At 52.8% G+C, this 20,809-nt stretch overlaps 2 protein-coding genes across 2 annotated transcripts in view; both read right to left on the bottom strand.

Annotated features, from left to right (window-relative positions):
* Positions 1-408: 408 nt before the first annotated feature.
* On the bottom strand, positions 409-4,288 carry FBXL22 (F-box and leucine-rich repeat protein 22). Its single transcript, XM_015420204.1, has 2 exons — positions 3,653-4,288; positions 409-1,676 (listed from the first exon to the last, which is right to left on the bottom strand). Exons 1-2 carry the CDS (start codon positions 3,985-3,987, stop codon positions 1,331-1,333), a joined length of 681 nt encoding a protein of 226 aa, XP_015275690.1. The 5' UTR covers positions 3,988-4,288; the 3' UTR covers positions 409-1,330.
* An 868-nt stretch (positions 4,289-5,156) lies between these two features.
* The window catches only part of USP3 (ubiquitin specific peptidase 3), a 67,401-nt gene continuing 51,748 nt past the window's right edge, over positions 5,157-20,809 (bottom strand). The window contains exons 8-15 of the mRNA XM_015420125.1: positions 19,124-19,237; positions 13,266-13,412; positions 10,136-10,242; positions 9,417-9,497; positions 9,176-9,294; positions 8,645-8,758; positions 8,481-8,548; positions 5,157-7,472 (exon numbers count right to left, since the gene is read on the bottom strand). Coding sequence (XP_015275611.1) covers positions 7,307-7,472; positions 8,481-8,548; positions 8,645-8,758; positions 9,176-9,294; positions 9,417-9,497; positions 10,136-10,242; positions 13,266-13,412; positions 19,124-19,237 — 916 coding nt within the window. The 3' untranslated portion in view covers positions 5,157-7,306. The remainder of the gene's footprint in view (positions 7,473-8,480; positions 8,549-8,644; positions 8,759-9,175; positions 9,295-9,416; positions 9,498-10,135; positions 10,243-13,265; positions 13,413-19,123; positions 19,238-20,809) is intronic.

Below are 20,809 nucleotides of genomic sequence, written 5' to 3'. Positions count from 1 at the left end.
CCCCCCATGTTTTTCCGGTTCTCTTTTTGATAAGCTTGCATGGAGCCTTTCTGGTGCGTTTTCTGTTGGGATGGGCGCGTCCGCCGAGCCTCCCACGTGAACACAAAGAGTTGTACATTGTGTATAATTGTTCATTAGAAAGGACAGTTTTACATGAATATTCATATATTTATTTTTGTTTTAATTTGAAATGCCTGTGCAGGGTTCCTTATGCAGAGAAAAATAAAAAGCAAATCGAAGAACTGAATGACGGGCGGGGTTGTTCTGGCTGTCTGAACGTGGGTTCCGACGGGTCTCCCGCTCAGCCTTTGGAGCGGAGCGGACCCAGAACGGGCTTTTTGCCATTTTGGCCTTCTGCTTGTCCTCCTTTTTAAAATCCCCCTTGTTTGTTTCTGACTCTTTTTTTTTGGGGGGGGGGGATTTCCCGGTTGTCTTTTCAACATCAGCTGGCTGAGCTGGGGGCGCTGAAAGATGGATGTACGCATGGCCACCCTGTGGAGTGCCAAGGCAGAAGCCGGACCTTACCTGCTGTTCTAGCCTTATCGGATCCTACAGAGAGACAGAATGCAGGATGCCAGGCCGTCTCTGCCGACGCAGACCGCCTGTTGCTTCTGCTTGTGAATCAGAAAATTTAGTCCTTTTTTTGCTGTGTGGTGAACTCCGTGGCTGCAAGGACAGAGACAGAATTGTGTGGATGCAATTTCATCCTGTAGTGATTTTGGATAGTTTGTTGTTCAGTACTGGAAGGTTGGGGAAAGTCTCAGGGAAGGGGGTGGGGGCTGCGTAGGGAAGACGAGAGGGAGAGAGAGAGAGAGAGATCTGCTGGATAATGGGCATTGAGGTGCAGGTTTTATTTTCACCAAATAATTTATTTCAGTAGAAATCAACAGGTATGGTACATACAAAGCTTTTGGGAGATGAGAGGTGCGCGTTCTTTCCCCAGTGCTTGGGGTTTTTCAGAGATGATCACAAGTTGAGATGTTTGCGTTAAGTGGGAATAATGTACATGGTTTTATCGTCTGCTGGCTCGTCACCTGTCGGTTGTGCTGGTCCAGAATTCCCAGGGAGATCTCTTTCAGAAGCCATTGTGCAAACAGGTTACTGAGCTCCTTGTTTTGTGAAAAGGAAACGGAGAGAGAGTGGCATCCCTCTAGCCTTCTACCACTTCGAGGCAACGGAAACCCAAGGCCCTCTAGAGACGGGCTGACGTCCTCACACTGACAGTGGGTTCACGCAGGGGGATTTCCTAGTGGTTGTGCCCGAGTGTTTCCATACAGATGCTTACGTGGTCACGACCCCTGAACGCAAGCCCACCCGTAACAGGACACTCCTAGTACCAGAGCAGTTTCTTTGCTGCTCTGTCAGACATCCAGTTGTTGCCCGGTTTTTGGTCTGGGATCATGTCCGCGCTCCTCTCCGCTTTCAGGGTTACCGCGGGACGCTTTTCCCGGAATCTCTGCAAGCCAGCCTGGGTGATGTTCCTGCAGAAGTCCACCCGCAGTGTTTGCAAAGAGCCAGCGTAGAGGGCCGCGGCTTCCAGAGTCCGGTCGCTGATCCGGACGCAGTTTTCCAGTTGGAGGGTCTTGAGGAAGGAGCAGCTCTGGAGCAGCAACGCCACCGCTTCATCCGTGACATGGCCACAGCCCGAAAGGCTCAGGGCTAGGAGATTTGGGCACCTGAAAAGGCATGAACACTGCAGGTTAAGGGAGGAGGGGGAGGAGGAGGACCGTCTACAGGACTTCCAAACTGCACGGGGGCAGAGCACTCTTGGCCCACCAGGGGCTTCCTGGCCAGCTCAGGGCACACGGCACTGACCCCACCCAAGGCCGCTTCTTCCTCAGCCTCTCTGCCGTAACCTCCCCCAGCCTGCTTGGGCGGTTTGCACGAATGAGGGGAGGGGCTGAAGAGGGATGATTAGCCTTCTCAGCTCGGGATATCGGAACTCTCCCCCTCAACCCAGGCGCCCGAAGTAGGACATGCCAAACGAGATGGAAGCACCGAGGCCCCTGTCTGTTGTTAAGTGAGAGAATGAGCTGTGGTGAGGGGTCATCAGTGCGGTCTGTAGAATTAGACAGGATTGAAGTGTGTGTATTTGTATTTAGGGACGCAGGTAGGGGTTACTGTGGTGGTGGTGGTGGGAAATGCCGGTCAGGTTGCAGCCGATGTCTGGCGACCTCGTGGGGTTTCCAAGGCCAGAGGCGGTCAGAGGTGCTTTGCGAGTTGCGACTCCCGGACTTCTTGGGTGTCCTCCCATTCAAACAAGAGCGGACCAGTGTTCCTTCCCAGCTGAGTGAGTGTGAGCTAGTCCCCAGCTTTTTAGCCTCCGGCTCACCCATTTTTGTCTTCGCTCAGGGAGGATGTGGCTCCAGAGCAGGCTAATGGATGCAGCAGCCAAACCGCTCGCTCGCCACTTTAACGCCAGCGGCTCACCAAGTAGGACTTTTGCTCACGAGGCTGGCTCCGCAGCTCAGAGGGAGCCTTGGAGCTGACCCTGCTTAGGTTCTGAGATCCGGCAAGGTCAAGCTTGCTTGGGCTCTCCAGCTCAGAGATCACGATACAGTGGGCATCCCTGTCCTGCGCATGGCGGTAGACGGCTTGTGTTGCTCCTCTCAACTGGCCTGTGGCATCGGGGCTAGCTGATGCCTGCCCTGAGAAGCCAGTCTCAGTTTGCTAATTGCTGGGGGGCTTATGGGAGAGTGACTTTAGGGACAACACCTTAGAGATGGACGAGATTTTTTTGGGGGGGGTTTTAAAGCTTACGAGAGACAAAGCGCCTGTGATTCCTGGAAGCTTATATCCCCCCCCTTCCCCCAAAATCCTGGACTCTGCTCTACCTATTCTACTGCAGACCAACACAGGTACACTCTGAACAGTGTTCCCCCTGTGCTGAGTTGGTGTGAACTAGCTTGCAGTTTTTTTAGCCTCCAGCTCACACCTTTTTGTCTCCGCTCAAGAAGGAGGGCTCCAGAGCAGACCAATTCATGCAGCAGCCAAATTGCTCGCCCACAACTTTAACGCCAGCAGCTCACCAAGTAGGATTTTTGCTCATAAGACTCCACAGCTTAGAGGGAGCCTCGGCTCTGGAAAAAAAAATTGTTCTAGAAAGTATCTTGCTGGTCTCTCCTCTGGCACTTCTAAATCTTACTTTAGCAGATCAACGCAATGGTTAATGCTCCCAGGCAAGGGAGAGAGTGGCAAAAACTTCTTTGGCTGCAGCTGCTGGGCTGGACAGCGCTTTGGAAAAATGCTTGGAATGCCCGGGGCAGGACTGAGTGCACGATACAGGGGAGGGTGGTGGAAGAGCCACTCTGGAGGGCTGGGATACAAGAGCAAGAACCTAATCCTGCTTCTTCAAGGTGTAGAAATCTCGGCATGGGAAAGCAGTGAGAGCGGAGGATTGGGGAAATCCAGATGGTTATGTGGCAAAATGCTTATCCCTGTGCAAGTAGCAGCAGGAGCCTTTTGGGAAATCCCAGTGAGAGGTCCCAGAAGGGTTTCTGTAATGTTTGTAGCAGGAATCAGCGGGCCCCACTTGGGCATTCACCAGTACGTAAATCCTGGAGCCTGCCCTCGGGAGGGTGTTTGTGTGGTGAATCCTGCATGAGAGATCCCTATTGGCTGAAACGTTTCAGAGTTGGGGGGGGGGGCTTACCTCTGGCAAACCTGGAGCAAAAAGTTGTTGACGGTGTGTTCGTGGGTGCTGCAGACGTCCCTCTGGAAGGCGCTCTTCAGCCAGTCCTCGACGTTGCAGACTTTGACGCGACTGGAGTGCCAGCAGATGGAGAGGTGGCGCAGGGCCGGCCCCAGCACGAAGTTCCCCTTGGTGAGTTCCGAGGGAGAGTGGAACTGGAGCAGAGGCCACAGCGAGGGCTCCCGGAAGACCGCCAGCAAGCGGCGGCATGTCCGGCCCAAGTGTCTCCGGCTGTCCTTGTCCAGGAAAGAGAAGAGGTGGAGCAGGCACTCCCCGTTCAGCTGCGTGATGTGCATCCCTCTCCCCGAGTGCGAGCGGGAAGGGAGCCCGCTCCTGCCGGCCACAGACCCGCTTCCAAGGCACTCCTGGGTCTCTTGCACAAATATGGTTGTGGAGGGGAGGTTTATTTTGGGCCCAGCAGCTGGTGAGGAGAGAGCAAGGATCGAGGGGGGCGGGGGCTGCAGCCGGAGTGTCTCCCCCCCGGGAACGGCTCCAGCAGCAACACGATGGGCTCCGTTGGCTCAGCTGTTGCCTTAAAAGGATCTCGCTCTTCCTCAGAGGCCAGGCGTGTCGTTTAGATGGCCGGTGGTTGTCTGGAGCACCTCCAAAGGAACGGACACCGGAGCGAAGCCCTTGCTGTGCTGCTAGCAGCCACTCTGCAGCTGGGGCAGGCGGTGGGTGGGTGGGTGCCTGCCGGGGGCAGGGAGAGCCATTCCGCAGCAGGCCAGAGCCCGAACGCTGAGCAGGGGGCACCGCAGGCATCACCGGCAGCACCTTCTCTCTGGGCCGGCTAGAGGAGGAAGCCTGAGGCAGGTACTCCTCTTCGAGTTCCTGGCTTCTGTGCTAACTCTCCTCCTGCCGCCAGAAGTGTTGGTTTCTAGAGCCGCGGAAGCAACTTGCCAGCTCTTTGTGAAACGAGACGAGAGACACACCTCCAGAGCGCTTCAAGGCCTAATGCAGAGGCAGAGCTAGTCAAGTGGACAGATCACCATCCCCTTGGTACGCACGCTGGCCTACGGCTGCTTGGAGAAGGCAAAAACTCTTCCGGGTGGCTAAAGAACGGCCTCTACCTTGGGACAGTAGGGATACCAAGGATTCCCCCCCCCCAATCAAGTGACCTGCAGTGACCCCGTAGTAGGGTTTCCAAGGCAAGAGATGATGGTTTGCCACAGCCTGCCTCTGCATAGCCCCCCTAGACTTCCTCGGTGGTCTCCCATCCAAATATTGGCCAAGGCGCACCCAGTTTAGCTTCCGAGATCTCATGAGATCGGTCTGCCCAGGTCAGAGAGACAAAGGAGACGTGCCTGTGAAAACCAAGCTCTTCAGCCCGCCCACCCCCCACCCTGGCTTTCAAGGGAGCAAAAAGGAAACTCCTAGGAAATGCCCAACAAGGGCCCTTTTAGCACCCAGTTACCTAGGAAAACTCATTGAGACGCACAGTTAGCACAGCTACCACTGAGGGGGGGGGAAAGATTTTTAATGGCAAATCTTCCAGAGAAATATTCTTTTGAGAGCTTGAATTGTGGCTGAAAGACAAAGAGCTCTGGACTCTCTCCCCGAGGTTCAAATGCTACATTTTAACGGCAAACACCCACCACGCTGGGCAAGTAGAGATTTCAAGATGTCCAGGACTACGAAGAACAAGGCGATGGGCTCGTCCCAGCACTCCCATCCGGCCCAGCCATGTCTGCCCTTTGCTGCCAACGGCTCGTCTTTCCTTCAGACTGGCAGGACTTGGCTCCGTTAACACCCTTTCAAAGGCGACTCCCTATGCCTGAAGGCCAGAGCGGCTGAATGGCTCCCTCGACCAGCACCAGAAGCAGTGGGGAAGGGCACCCTCCCTTTCTAAACAAGATGGAGCCAGCTTTAATGGTGTGAGTGCAGGCCAAGCCCTCACTTGGTGCAGCAAGCAGCTACCTTGCTTACCTGCGATGCCCACAATGTCATCTAGTGGCCGAACTGGCTGGGATGGAGGGAGTCCGCTCTCCCCCCCTTTCTCCTCAGAGACAAGCTATATATGTACACAAAGGCGGACACAGATCCAATGCTAGTCCAAATCCGTCACTTTTTGACATTAACTCACTGAGTAAAATCCAGTGGACGAGCAAAAGATCTCCACCAGGAAGAGGAATACGTGTGTTGCCACAACTCACTGATTAGACTGTCCATGTGCATCTCGCCGGGGGGGTGCCGCCTTGGGAACAGGAGGAACAAGTGCATTGGAGGTCAACGGCCACATCCCCCAAAAAGAAACTCCTAGTCACAAGGAAGTTAACACTCCTCCAAGGAGGAGAACACGAAAGAGAAAGCAGCTACGGAAATCAACAACTCTCCTCTGACTGCCCACCTCCATCACATTCAGTGAGAGCAGCTAGGACAGAAACATAGCAAACGGCCCTGGCTTTGGGCTCGTTGCCGCCCCCTGCGCTGAAAAGATGCTATTTCCAAAACCACGGCCGCATCCTCTCGGCAGCTGCATCTTAGAAACCACCAGGATCCGGGCACATGCCTTCCCAGCAAGCCAGCCTTTCTAACACCTCTTGCACAAGGCATCCCGATACTCCCACAAATAAGACAGAACTAGAAATGCCAAATCTTTATAAAATGTGTAAGTCATATAACTCGGCTGGATTGTACGTTTCCCAAAATCCAGCTTGCACCGGGAAACCATCAACAGCTAGGTGAAGTAATCAGAACTTTGCTACCCCTGCGGCAGACATTCTAGCCAAGGCCTGAGCCATGAGTTTCGCTTGTGCCCGGACACATTCCCTTGCTCCGCTGACAGCCCTCGGGGATTGCTGACCGCAGGACAAGAGAGCGGCGGCGTGGAATGGAGGAGAAGAGTTCGATCCAATTTCCTAGAGGGAAGCACCACCGGGGATCTCACATTTTTGATTGTGGTACAACGAGAATCAATCCCTCCCTGCCCTCTTTAAAGTGGGGGGAGAGCAGGCCTGTGGGACAGTCCGTCTTCTCACCCACTCAGCCGCTTGCTTGAGTGCAAGGAGCTGTGATGGGGACACTGTCTCCACAGGCCGAAGTAGCAGCACAGTCGCTGGCCTGCTTGTCAAGACCGCAGTTTTACCATCCCTTTGACAAAGGCAGCCGGGGGGGGAGGTGCCCGCGGGAAAACCGGCTTGGGACGCGACCCGTGGCCCCAAGCAGCGAGCGTTCGCGAGAGAGACAGAAGTCTTACATAATAACAACTCTGTGGCTTTTCATAATCAAATACACGTTAACGGTGTTGACGCGAAGGATTCAAGTTTCTCTGATGTAAATGTGCCTTTAGAAAGCAAACAAACATGGATATAAAAAAGTCAAAAGCAACTAAAGTAGAAACTATATATATATAAAAATTTAGTTGAAGCAGCAAATCATTATCTGCTGAGGGTCCGCCCCCCCTCCCCCCTATGGCGTAACTAACCCAAAAAAAAGGAAGTTAGCTTGTGTCCGTGTTTTAACAAATCAAACGGCGACTACTTACGAAGTAGAACTAGAACCCAAGAAAAAGTCTGAAAAGTGCACAATGAAATCAAGAGTCTCGGATCAAGTATTCGTGGAGGACTGGAAATGTTTTGTCCGCTGGACACGATATGCAAGAGGCGGGGAGAGGTATTAGAGTTTGTCGGATCCCGACTTGGCCTGCCGGTCCACGTAGAAGAGGATGTAGGCTTTGGCTTTGACCACCGTCTCCTCGTCCGTCAGCGTCACGGTGCTGTCGTTGAAATGGAACCAGCGCCCCTCGTGAGTCGCGTAGGCTGTGTAGTGGCCGGAGCCGACTCTGAAAACAGAAGTGGACAGACTGAGAAGGCAGGAAACTGCCTCCGAACACCGGACTCCAAAGGACAGCCTGGTGAGTGTGAGCGTGCTTGAGCAGTGGGACAGTCTGCCTCGGGAGGTGGTGGAGGCTCCTTCGCTGGATGTTTCCAAGCAGAGGCTGGACGGCCCTCTTTCGGGTACACTGTAGGGCTCTCTTCCGGCTGTGCTCCTGCAGAGTGCGGGGGGTTGGACTAGATGACCTGCAAGGTCCCTTCCAACTCTCACATTCTATGAGTCTCTAAACAGATGGGCAGCGGCTCTTCGAGGTCTCAGAGCAAAGTCCTGCACTGCAGAACCTTTGGGACTGGCAGTGCCATCTGGGCCCTTTCGTGTGGCAAGCAGCTGTTGTACCACTGAGCCACAGGCAAGCCCGCAGTGAATATACAGACTGACTTTCGTTCATTAAAGAAACTCGATTTGAATAAGATGCTGAAGTCTTCATTTCAGGCAACTGTTCTTGCCTCCCATTTTTTTTTATTAAGTTTTTAGAAAGCACTGATTACGTAAGTACTTTGGGGAGGGATGCAGCGCTGCCTCTCCTGACCCCATTTAGAAGATGACTTTGAGATGCACAGAACCATAGAGTTGGAAGGGGCCATACAGACCATCTAGTCCAGCCTCTTCTTGAAAGCTGCCAGTGAAGGGGAGCTCACCACCTCCCCAGGCGGCTGATTCCACCTTTGGACCACTCTGACCGTGAAGTTCAGATTCTTCATAAGTTAGTTACAAATGGATCATCTGGGGCAACATCTTGCTACGCTTCCCTCAAATCTGACGGAATCAAAGTTTCATGAGAAATCCTTTCAGTAGTCAAGGGCTCCCTTCTGGTGCCATCTGCATGCCCACCACTGTGCATTTAAAGGGGCACTGTGTGTCAAGTTTCCAGCATTGGGACGATGGGCTCCAGAGCAGAGCAAATCCGGAAGTGACCCAACGTGGAATTTCTGGTTGGGATTGTTGGCACACTCACCCTGAGCCGTGGTGAACGACGACAGCTGCGAGATCATACAGGCCGTTTTCGGGGCCACTGTTTTCTGGCTGAGGGCGAGAGACATAGAAGGAAGGTGGTGAGGACCCCACCCACGCCTTCCAGGGCCCCCCCCCACCCCCGCACATGCCCTCTCAACCACGTACCTCCAGCAAGTAACATTTCATATCTAGGCCTCTCAGGGGAAACTCAACGTAGGTATCCACTTTGTTCCTCAGATACGCCGTCCAGTGAAAGCGCTTCAAATGCAAGCACAGCACCTGCAGCGTTCAAGGAAACACAGAACCCCGATGACTCGGTGAAAATGTCTTAATGGACGCCTTGGACACAAGATGTAGAGCCACACAGAGCGGAGAAGGGGGTCTGCCGCTGCCTCCCTGGATGTCAAAGAACGGGTATTCAAGGAAAGTAACCCCTGTCCCTTTGGTAAATGCATGTCCTGCCTTCTGACCCTGGCAGGGCCCCTCCAGGAGACAACATGCCACACGCCAAACCCCACGACAAAAGCAAAGACGCCGGAGTGATTGGGGCTCACACTTTTGCAAAACAAACGCAGAAGGCAGAGAATGGAGAAGTCCACACAACTGGGGAAGTGAGAAGCGTTCTTCAAGGACACTCAACGGAAGCTGCTGTGAGAATCCAGACCCCTCGTCCTTCACCACCCGCCCCTCACTCACCTTTGGCAGTTTCTGAATCCAGAACTTCTTGGTGGACTTCTGCTTCTTCTTACATTTGTGGCACATGTACAGTTCTGTCTCGTCAAGTTCTTCTAGGTCCGTAAAACTGCGCAGACAATCTAGAAGGGAGTGCAGTTGAGAGGAGGGTTAAACCCGTTTTGCACATTTCTTTTTCTTTTAACTTCCCCACTGCTGAAGACACCAGACTACCAATTAGAAAGGCTCCAGGTAAATATCATACCCCGTAACGTGCAACTTGGTCCGTTTTCTTGGTTCTTGTTACGTTTATTTCTGAACTGACTGGGAATATCTAAAGAGAGGTCTAAACAGAGACAGTCAAAATTAATGTCAGATATGAGAACAGTTTATTCACGTTTTGACAAAATACCCGCAGGCCCATAGCTGGGATTTTGATGCTTGTGGGGCAAAAAAAATTTCTGGTGCAGAAAGAAAAGCCATTTAGCCAAGAGAAAGCTGTTACCAGGACAGCTCTCTAAACCACAAGCCGTCAACCCCTTTAGATGACAGTTCTCAGCTGCTGCACGTTAATCACTTCAGCCAGCCTAAGCAACAGTTCTGAGAACAAGTCGGCAGGTGGGGGTGAGGACTTCTGCAGTCAAGAAAGCTAACGATTAGGCAGAAAAACTCGCTTCAAGGAGACCAGTTTCTTGACACAGAGTTCGAAGGGATCCTAGAGGTCACCTACTCCAACCCCCTTGCTCAGTGCGGGAATTAGTCCGAAGGGATCCTAGAGGTCACCTACTCCAACCCCCTTGCTCAGTGCGGGAATTAGTCTACTACAGCACCCCACTCTACTAAAAGGAGCGCATGTCTTTAAAAAAAATGTTTCCAAATGATTGGAAAAAAGCATTTACAAGGGGGCAGAACCCCCCAAAGCCCCACCACACACCTAAATACCCATCACAAAACCTTAGCTGTACAGGGACAGATAAACCATACCTAGGAATGGGTCGAACTTTCTGGATTCCGTCCCACAGATTAAGCAGTTGACTTCATTCTGAAGAATGCCTCCGAAAATGGCGGTGACCACGGTCGATGCTCCGTTTCTAGCAGGAGGAAGAGAAGCATCAGCATCAACGTGGGATCAGGAACCGCCCTGTGCGAGCACCGACGGTGAGCCCTGGCAGTTCTGAGCCCTTTCCACGCCAATGGCGCTTTTCATCTGAACGAGCATGGAAAGCAGCCAACTATCTGAACTCCAAACAGAGATGGTGTCACTCCGTCCAGCTGCTCACCACACCACCAAGGGGGTTCAAGACAAACCCAAGTCAGACGGGCAGAAGGGACCCACTTCAAACGGGAACGGCAGGCACCACATTGTCCCGGGCCTGAAAACAGGTCACCAAATCACATGTGCTGCCCCCACCCCCCACGCACTCATCCCCCTTCTAGCAGAGGTCTGTACCAATTATGACACACACAGGGAGGTGTGGAGGAGGGTTGGTGGTACGGCTCTCGCACTTCAGCATCAGACTTTTTCGGGTGTGGTGTTTTTCCAGCAGCTCGTTCACAGTCTCTGCCACTTTGCATACCACTTTAGCACAACTGGAATGGCATGCTAATGTGGTGTGCAAGTCATTTAAACAAGATTGCTGAGCCACACAGGTAAGTTCTTGCTGGTCAGCATCATGTTGAGATCTACAAAGGAGAGGAGGAGTATCAGGTGGTTAAGGTGCCTGACTGCTGCGTTTCAGTGGACAGTGGACCCTACCAGCGGCCACGTTTCCACCCTGTGCTTAGAGCCCTCTTCCAAAGGACTAATCGGTGCCACGATTCTAGCCCAGGTGACAGCAGGCCATTTCCTAAGCCCAAGGACTCAATCTTTAATTGCCATGGCAACCTGGGAGCTGCCCGCTCTTCGGGACTGCTATCTACCGGGTCAATACCAACAGCACAGACAAACAAGCTCTCAACCGCTGCCTAGGACTGTCTGAAGTCTTGCCCCTTTAAGGGAGGCTTTGTGCGTGGAAAAAATCAGCAGCCAAAGGTTTTCAGGGCAGGGAGGCAAACAACATCCCCTGGTTCAAGGGGCGGGGGATTTCCCCCCCTCCAGATAGCTGGAAACCCTCGTGCCATTTCCAAGGATAAACTGATGCTGAAGTGCTAGAGCCGTACCGGAGAGTATGTGTGGCAGGATTAAGGAGCTTTCGTGGGCTTTCTCTGACGTGAGCCGTGACTCGCAAAAGCTCACACGCTGCCACAGATTTGGTTAGCCTTTAAGGTGCTCCTGGACTCTTGCTCTTTTCTGCCGCTACAGACCAACACAGCTCCCTCTCTTGAAGCTCTGGAGTCGAGCCTTACAGCAAACTCCTCGGAATCTGATCCGTTCCCTGTCTCTTATTCTTCCCCCGCTGCCGCAGCTGGGACAGGCTCCAGGCTCCCAACAGGTGGAATCCAGTGTCTCCCCACTCCCAGTACCGCATCGCCTGGCACATGGGGGTCTGACACGACCCACAATTGCCAGAGTTGGGCCCTACAAATCGCTGTACTAGGGTGGTTGGGTGTGTTTTTTTTAGTGTATGTTCCCTCTAAGCTGAGTGAGTGTGAGCCAGCTCACAGTTTTTTTAGCCTCCGGTTCACACGTTTTTGTCTCAGCTCAGGAAGGACGCCTCCAGAGCAAACTGATTTATGCAGCAGCCAAATCGCTCGCTCACAACTTTAATGCCAGGAGCGCACAAAGTAGGATTTTTGCTTACTTCACAGCTTAGAGGGAGCGTTGGTAATATATATTATTTTATTCTGAAGTGATTCACTTTGGACAACCAAAGTTGGGGAAGCAGAGTGTAAATATTTCTTCTTAATATACAAATGTTATACAGATGGATCTTATCCAGGACTTAATAAGGAACTAGATGAGATGGGAAACATTCTTGTTGCTTTAGTCCAAAGCCATGTCCAAAGCCATGTCCATGTTCAGTCTAAAGCCCTTTGGTGAAAGCTTAAAACAATGTTGGTATCTTTATGAACATTCATTTTTGGTTATCGGAGAAGCTTAAGAGATTAAGTGATACTTCCAGCGAAACAGCTTGAAAAGGCAATGAACGTGCCACGAAAAAAAATCTTACGCATCACATACAAATACATTTGATTAAGTCAACAATTATCCTGACTTGGAACATAAGAAGAATTATTTCTCCTGGACTACTTTGTATCAGTGGGATCTGTGGTTTCCTGTCCTTCAGGAATGTCAGCTGCACTAGTTAAGGTGGAGAAAGCATGTGGGGGGCGGGAGGGCTAAGCGAGGGGGCAGGCCTCCCTTTCTCCCACTGGCAGCGGTAAGACAGGGCGAGACTGAAGTGTATCCGCTGGGATGGGCACAAACCTTCCACTGAGGTAGGGGTGGGGGGATGAGATGGGCTGTAGGGAGACTGTCTTCCCTGCAGCCTTATTGCCATTTGGTAGTGATGCCTGCCATGCTGGTCGGTGCCATCTTGTAAGTCTTCCTGACTTATTCCTTCCTGAGGCGTTCCCAATTGCAGTTCTCTAGGGCCGGGGTGTCAAGCATGTGGCCCGGGGGCCAGATGAGGCCCCCGGAGGGCTTCTCTCAGACCCGCAGTGGAACTGGCTGTCTCCTGCTGCTGCGTCATCGTAGCTTTGCAGCTTACAGATACACACCTGAACAGTATACTCAAGACTGCAACAGCACAGACCATTTTGATGCAATAATTCAGAGCAAGAAGTGTCAGTTATCAGACACTTAAATAAACAAAATATTGCAAGAGTGCTCATGTTTTAAGCATGTTTTTATTTTAAGTTAAAAAAACCCTTTGTGTCTGTGTCCTTTATAAAGTGTATATCTCCGCTACCTGGCATTACATTTTATGACGCACATGGCCCAGCCCAACAAGGCCTCATTTATGTCAGATCCGGCCCTCACAACCGCGTTCGACACCCCTCCTCTAGATGCTTCCCAGAAAGCATGTAAATTGGCATTTTCTGTGTTACAGCCAGGAAGGTCTCATTCAGGGAAGTTTTGGATGCAAGTTCCTAGACTCTGATAGTGCCCGGGCAGGGGGCGGGGGTGGGGAGCCAGTTCCGGGACCGGAAAGAACAAACGGCGTCTCCTTACATGCAACACCTACTGCCAGCAGAAAGACTAGGATTCTCCTGCAAGATGACGGAGCGGGAGATGCCGTTGAAGCCGCCTTGAAGCTCCAAGTGCAGGTGGTCCAAAAGGTAACGCATGAATTCGTGGGCATCTTGCTGCTGGTACCCCCTTAACATAGAAGACAGGGATGAGTACACCAGGTGCCGGCAACACACAGCATGACATGTCAGGCATGAACATCGGCTGAATAGGAACAGATCCCTCAAATGCGCAGAAACGCAACTGTAGGAGCCCCACTCCCTGCTGTGACATTCCTCGCACACAGCACTTCCTGGCTGCCCAGAGCTCTTGGGGCTCTCAAGGTGTGGGGAGGGGCTGCATCAGCAGATGACCGGGGGAGGGGGGGGAAATCATTGCTGGCCCTGCATCCGGCCCTCGGGAGAAAGCCAAGGAGCCTCCCTGCAGTGACTCAAAGCACATCCCACTGGGGGAGGAAAGAGTCCGGCAGTTGCAAAACAAAGTACGCTGATCCACGTGGGGTAAAACACGGACTTAATTAGCAGTTACAAAGTGCTCTGCAGATGGGCTTGCTTTACTTAACCCAGATGTCTTATTTCAAGGCATCTTATATTTAATGCACACACACACACCCAAGCTCTGCCGTGAAGTGCTGGAGCATCTATTGCTCCTCGCTCGCCTCTGAACAGACGTGCTTTTAACAAGCTAAAAGCCAAGCTTGCCCCAGTGCACAACCCCCCAGATCCCTCCTGCAACCCCCCTCCCTCAGGCACTGCAACGGCAGCAGCCACATCTCCTTGTGCATCTGCTTGTTTGCCTCAGCACCTCAGTGGCGGCTGGGACTGAGCTCCCACACCTTGGCGGGGGCGGGGGATTTGGAGCAATGCCCACAGGAAGAAGCGGACACGGGTGGTGTGCCCAAAATGACACACACCCCAAGCCCCATACAGATCTGCAAGACACGGCTCAGGCTGCAAAGTTCTTTTCATGTGCTGAAGTCAGATCTGACACACACACACACACACACCGGGATAAATGTGGTTCATTTACAGCAGCACAATGAAGCAGGAGTCCAGTGGCCACTTAAAGACACACCCTCCCCTGCAAGTCACAAGAACATCAGGAGAGCCCTACTGGGTCAGACCAGTGAGGGTCCACCTAGTCCAGCATCCTTGTCTCACACACGGGCCAAACAACAGGGCAGAGAGGCCGAGGCCTTCATAAGGGCATCAAAAGAGACCAGTCCAGTGAGCAGTGTTCCCTCTAATCTGAGTTAGTGTGAGCTAGCTCACAGTTTTTTAGCCTCCGGCTCACACATTTTTGTCTTCACTCAGGAAGGGTGGCTCCAGAGCCAACTAATTTATGCAGTAGCCACATCACTCACTCGCAACTTTAATGCCAGTAGCTCACAAGACTCCACAGCTTATAGGGAGCATTGCCAGTGAGGGTCCAACTACTCCAGTATCCCGTCCCCACACAGTGGCCCACCAGTCCCTCTGGAGAGCCAGCAACAGGGCAGAGAGGCCAAGGCCTTCCCCTGAGGAGAACATCAGAAGAGCCCTGCTGGGTCAGACCAGGAAGGGACCACCTAGTCCAGCATTCTTTTCTTACACAGTGGCCACCAGTTCCTCCGAAGGGCCAACAACAAGGCATAGAGTCCCAGCCCTTCCCCTGATGTTGCCTCCTGACACTGGGATTCAGAGGTTTAGTGCCTCTGGATGTGGAGGTTCCTCTCAGTCACCATGGCTTGTAGCCACTGGCAGACTTATCCAATCCCCTTTTCAAGCTGTTTATTCCTGTGGCAACATCCTCTGGTGGCAAATTCCACATTTTAACCACGCTCCATAGGAAGTATTCCCTTTTGCCTGTTCTGAAGTTCGAGAGCCCCGGTGGCTTTCTGCAGCCGACCCTTTCCCTGTCGATCCGGCTACTCCACTCTGTGGCAATGGGCGCGATCCCCAGGAGAGTGACAAGGAAAGGGGCGCTGACTTCCACGCAAGGGGCATCCGCCACAGCACTTCACACCACTACACGGGGCCGTGTCTGCAGACACAGTCTGGCTTTTCTACAGGCCGGACTGGGGGAGCAAACTCAAGCCTCCGAGGGCCGTCAGCCTCCCCGCTGGAATGCCCGCAATCTGTCTGCTGACAGAGCAAGTCTGAGGTCCGGCCCGCTCCAGAGGCTACGTCCTTCACGTTCCTAATCAAAGCAACCCTCTCAAGGGCTCGGCTGTTACAAACACGGGATGGAGGAGGGGAGCGAGAGGCTCAGCCAGGACGCGGCTCCCTTCACCACATCGCTCTTCCCAGATTTGACAACATTCCCCAAATACAGTTACCAAATACAGTTTTGCATCCTGTATTAACACTCTATTTTACAAAAAAAAAAGAGCCCAACCTACAGCACCTTTAAGACCAACCACGTTTTATTCCAGCAGGTCTGAGCTTTCGTGTGCAAGGCACACTGTTTCAAATACATCGGAATGGGAGGCCAGGTTCTAACCTTACAGACGGGGGCTGAACCTGACCTCCCATTCCAGTGTATTGGCAAAAGTGTGCGTGCCCACGAAAGCTCAGGCCTGCTGGAATAAACCTTGGTTGGTCTTGAAGGTGCCCCCACGGGACTCCAGATTTGTTCTACCACTTCAGACCAGCACGGATGCCCACCTGTTTTAATGTCTCAGAAGCAGAATTTTTTTAACTTAATACTGGCAAAAGGTGGGGAAGGGATGCTTTGACACCCCCTTACTTTGTAGAAGATTAAAAGAGACAAACTGGCTCCTCTCCACCGAACGCAGGGCTGGTTCACACGTCCACGTCACGGCAGGCGCTGGACTGTTACGTCGGAGTGGATCCTATCGCCTGAGCTCACCTCCAACACAACATCCCCCCCCCCCAAAGCAGCCACTGCACAGAGAGTGAGCTAGCCAGGAGCAGGGACTTGTGAGCCAGGCAGGGGAGCTAAAGCCTGCTCAGCCCTCGGGACCTCTCAGCCAGCACAGCCACCAAGCAGACGTGGTGCTCCAGAGCGGAGGGTGCAGTCCTCCAGGCAGCCGGCATGATGCCGTGGCCAGAGCGGGACCCCAGAGACCCAGGAGGCTCACTGGGTGTTGGGCCAGCTGCACAATCTCAGGCCGGCCGGCCGACCTCACAGGCAGTGTTCCCACTCAGCCGAGTGACTGTGAGCTAGCTCCCAGGTTTTTTAGCCTCCAGCTCACACATGTTTGTCTTGCCCCCGGGAAGGAGGGCCCCAGAGCCAACTGATGGAGGCAGTAGCCAAATGGCTCGCTCACCACTTTAACGCCAGGAGCTCACAAAGCAGGATTTTGGCTCACAGGATGGCTTGTGAGGGCAAAACGGGGGAGGAGAGAACTGCGCACACAGCCCAGCCATCCGTGGAGGAAGGGTGGCACAGAAACGCAGCTGATCAGCAGACGGCCCTGGCCACCCCCAGCGTGACCCAGGCGCCACTTCAGAGCCGGAGGAAATGTGGCCAGTCGCATGAATGGCCGAGGCCAGGTGCCCTAGGGCAGACACACAGCGACTCAAAAGGGGGTGCCCGTGCTGGCCCAATCGATTCCCCACAGGAACCTACGGCGGTTCCCTCTGATTCAAGCTTGCGAGAGACGACCGTGCCAACTGCACTCTTATTCACCTTGCAACACCCAGAAGAGCTGCTGACACGGCGCTCTGTGTGCTCTGCCTCCCCCCCCACACACACACCCCCAGCTCTCTTTCCAAGAGTGAGGATGTGGCAGCTAAACTTGCCTTCTCCTAGAAAGAAGTGAGCAAAAGCAAACAAGGTTTTGGAAGGGGCAAAACAGTCAGCCCGACAAACACTGTTCCCTCTGAGCTGCGTGAGCATGAGCTAGCTTGCAGTTTTTTAGCCTCTGGCTCACCCCTTTTTGTCTCATCTCAGGAAGGATGGAGCCCCGGAGCAAACTAAGTGATGCAGCAGCCAATTCGCTCCCTCTCAACTTTAGTGCCAGGCGCTCGCAAAGTAGAATTTTTGCTCACGAGACTCCACAGCTTAGAGGGGGCACTGCCGACAAACACGGCGGCCATCTCAGTGGCACGGTCCTCTCCGGGTTAGGAGAGCCAGTCCAGCTTTTGTGAGAGACTCTCCCGAAGCGCAGGCCTGTCTTCCTAATCAGGCCGCTTCATCTCTAGCCAAACGGGGAGCAGGCTTGCCTCTCACTGAGCTACTCCTGAAAGGGGCCTCTGCCCACCCACATCTGCACTGGCACACTGATGCAAACAACAGAGGAGGGCAGGCAGTTTTTAAAAAACAGTTTTCCACTTCCCCAAGTCAGACTTTCCCCATCCTCTCGTTCCAAGACACAGAAGAGAAGGAGGCGGACCGCCTCCTGCCTCCCTCTCACAGAGAAGACTCCCGCGGCTGGCTGCTCTCTGAGTGGCACCTCTCGTTGGGAACCTCTTCCCTGCTGGATCCACCAGACGGTGCTCAGAATTAAGCTTCCCTCTGAAGAACTGCCAGCCAGCGTTCCCTCTAAGCTGAGTGAGTGTGAGCTACCTCACACCTTTTTGTCTCGGCTCAGAGAGGAGCCCTCCAGAGCAAACTGATTTCTGCAGCAGCCAGATCGCCCGCTTACCACTTTCATGCCAGTAGATCACAACGTAGAGTTTTTGCTCACGAGACTCGCACAGCTTAGAGGGAGCACTGCTGCCAGCACATTCCCACACCGCTGGCACCTGGAATGAAGCAGCACTGGGCCGCTGCTGCCTTACGGCCATTCAGACAGTTGGTGCCTCTAGCTCTGTGGGCGGGGCTTCTTCCCCCAACCTGCACCTCAAGAGCCTTTAACCGGAGATACCGGGAGGTGCACCTGGGACCTTTGACTTCCCACCGCACCAAGAAGCTGGCGTTCCTGCTACAGAAAATGAGAGACACTTTGCATTCCCAGACGGCGGTCCTTTCTGTAAAAAACAAACGAGTGAAGCCACAGTGCTGAAAATCTGCCAGAGCAGCTTAGGGACAGATCTATTCGTTTTTGACGTCAAATGACTGGTCAGAGGACAATAGCTGGCCAGAGACATAAGAGGAGAAACAGGATTGGGCCTTCTGAAACGACGGGTGCTAAACTTCCTTGATTCTCATCGGCCAGGAAAGAACGTAACCAGGAGCCTGGGACACAGCATCAGCCTGGGTGTCTTGCTTCATGGGCTGTGCTCAGAGCATCTTTTCAGCACTGCTAGAGGCGTTCAACACATCAACAGAACAGCTTTACGACCTGAGAACGTGGAGCAAACTTACCTTTGGCACAATTATTCCTAACGGGGCTCAGTGCTCCTTTGAAAGAGGTTCGGGGGCCGGGACAGGGAGACCTTGGAGAGGAATGACACTTGCATTTACTGGCGTGAACTGTGCTCTTTTCGACAGTCTGGCTGCACGACGTCAACGGCGCACAGGTTTCATCTCACTGCAGAAGTCATTTACCATTAAGCTTTCAGCATCTAGTTCACATTTAGAGAATCAAGGAAGTTTCGCCCGGTATGCTTTGCTCGGGCCTGTCGGAGCCGCGCATTCTTAATTAAGCGCGCTCGCTACCGAAAAGGGGTGTGTTCCCCGTGGCCTCTTTGGGGTTCCTGCACTTTATATGTCTCAACACGCCTACCTCTAAAATGGCTTCACAATGCTCTGCAGATGATGAGGAAACCAAAGTCCTCCGACATGCAGCAGGCAAAAGCCACTGTTTGTGGCACCCCCTGAAGACCGAGGGGCTCTCAGAGCGGGTGGAACGCGGCATTCATGGTCAACAAAATGCCTTCTTTCCCCAGAAAGACACGCAGCAACCTGGGTTGCTGCAAAGTTCATTCTCCCCTTTTTCTCACCGGACTTACCTAAAATTTGGCATGATTTTCCAAATGACATAGAACAAGGACTCCGGGCTGAACGCCGTCTGACTCCCCTGCCACAGGGCACAGAGCGTCTTACGAAACTCTTCCACCAAAGAACTGGGGAGGGAAAGTCGAAGTTAACCATCGGGATGAAAAACCCACTCAAGCGACAACTTGTATTCCCGCTGGATGTGGACACTATCTGTCTGGTGCGTACAAGCCAAGGGGCACAGGTGGAAGACAGCACTGCTGGAAACAGGAGGATGGTCCACGCAGGCCCCTGGTCTGATCCGGCAGGGCTCGTCACACGTCCTGAAGTATGCATTACCCAATTCTAAGGGGTTTTTTGCACAAAGGAAAACAGGCCACGGCCCAATATTGTCCAGCATTTTGTTTTAAAAGTAAAACACCTTCCCTACGAAGAAAGGTTAAAGGCGCTTGGGGATTTTTAGCTTGGAGAAACGACAGCTGAGGGGTGACGTGATCGAGGTTTATAAGGTTATGCATGGGATAGAGCAGGTGGAGAAAGAGGTACTTTTCTCCCTTTCTCACACTACGAGAACTCGTGGGCACTCCATGAAATTCCTGAGCAGTCGGGTTAGAACGGATAAAAGGAAGTCCTTCTTCTCCCAGAGAGGGATTAACACGTGGAATTCACTGCCACAGGAGGTGGCGGCGGCTACAAGCATGGATGGCTTCAAGAGGGAACTGCATAAACATATAGAGCAGAGGTCCATCGGTGGCTATTCGCCACAAAGTATAGATAGGAACTCTCAGTCTGGGGCAAGGGATGTTTGAAATCATTCATAATTTATTATTATAAATGATTTATTATAGTTTATAATAATAATAATAATAATATTTGGAAGGCTGTCATTTGGAGGAGGGCAAGGAGCTGTTGCAGTTGGCAGCAGAAGACAGGACCTGAAGCAACGGGTTTAAATGACACGCAGAAAGGTATCGGCTGGATATGAGGAAAAACCTTTTCACGGTCAGAGTGGTTCAGAGGTGGAATCGGCTGCCTAGGGGGAGGTGGTGAGCTCCCCTTCACTGGCAGCTTTCAAGAAGAGGCTGGACGAATATTTGTCAGAGATGCTTTATGCTGGTCCTGCATTGGGCAGGGGGTTGGACCAGATGGCCTGTATGGCTCCTTCCAACTCTATGATTCTATGCTCTGTATTCTTGGTGCTTGGGGGAGGCAACAGTGGGAGGGCTTCTCGTGTCCTGGCCCCACTGATGGACCTCCTGATGGCCCCTGGTATTTTTGGCCACTGTGTGACAGAGTGTTGGACTAGATGGGCCATTGGCCTGATCCAACACTGGCTTCTCTTATGTTTTTATGGAAAACATGCTACAGAGGCTCTGGTACATCTAGCCCCTCTCCAGAAACTCTACTAACCTTTCCCCTTCAGGCTTGCTTCCCAAAGCTACTGGAAGAGACCCTCATTCGGGGGCACTGAATCCTTGGGTTCTTTGGGGAGTTCCGGAAGCTTTTTTTGACTGGGATGGAGGCTTTGCCCTTTCTTCCAGGTTTTGGCAAATTAGCAAGCCCTTCTCATTCATTCTCACAATTGCTACCTGAGGCAGGGCAATATGTTGCCTTTGTCACAGATGAAAACTGAAGCCAGGCTGTGGTTTGTTGGCGACTGGTCTGAGCTTTGAACATCCATTTGGGGGGGGGGGGGTGGG

The sequence above is a fragment of the Gekko japonicus genome, unplaced genomic scaffold, assembly GCF_001447785.1.
Source record: "Gekko japonicus isolate JY-2015 unplaced genomic scaffold, Gekko_japonicus_V1.1 scaffold369, whole genome shotgun sequence".
Lineage (NCBI taxonomy): Eukaryota > Metazoa > Chordata > Lepidosauria > Squamata > Gekkonidae > Gekko > Gekko japonicus.
The sequence above is the reverse complement of the archived record's forward strand: the minus strand, read 5'-3'. Positions and strand labels throughout refer to the sequence as shown.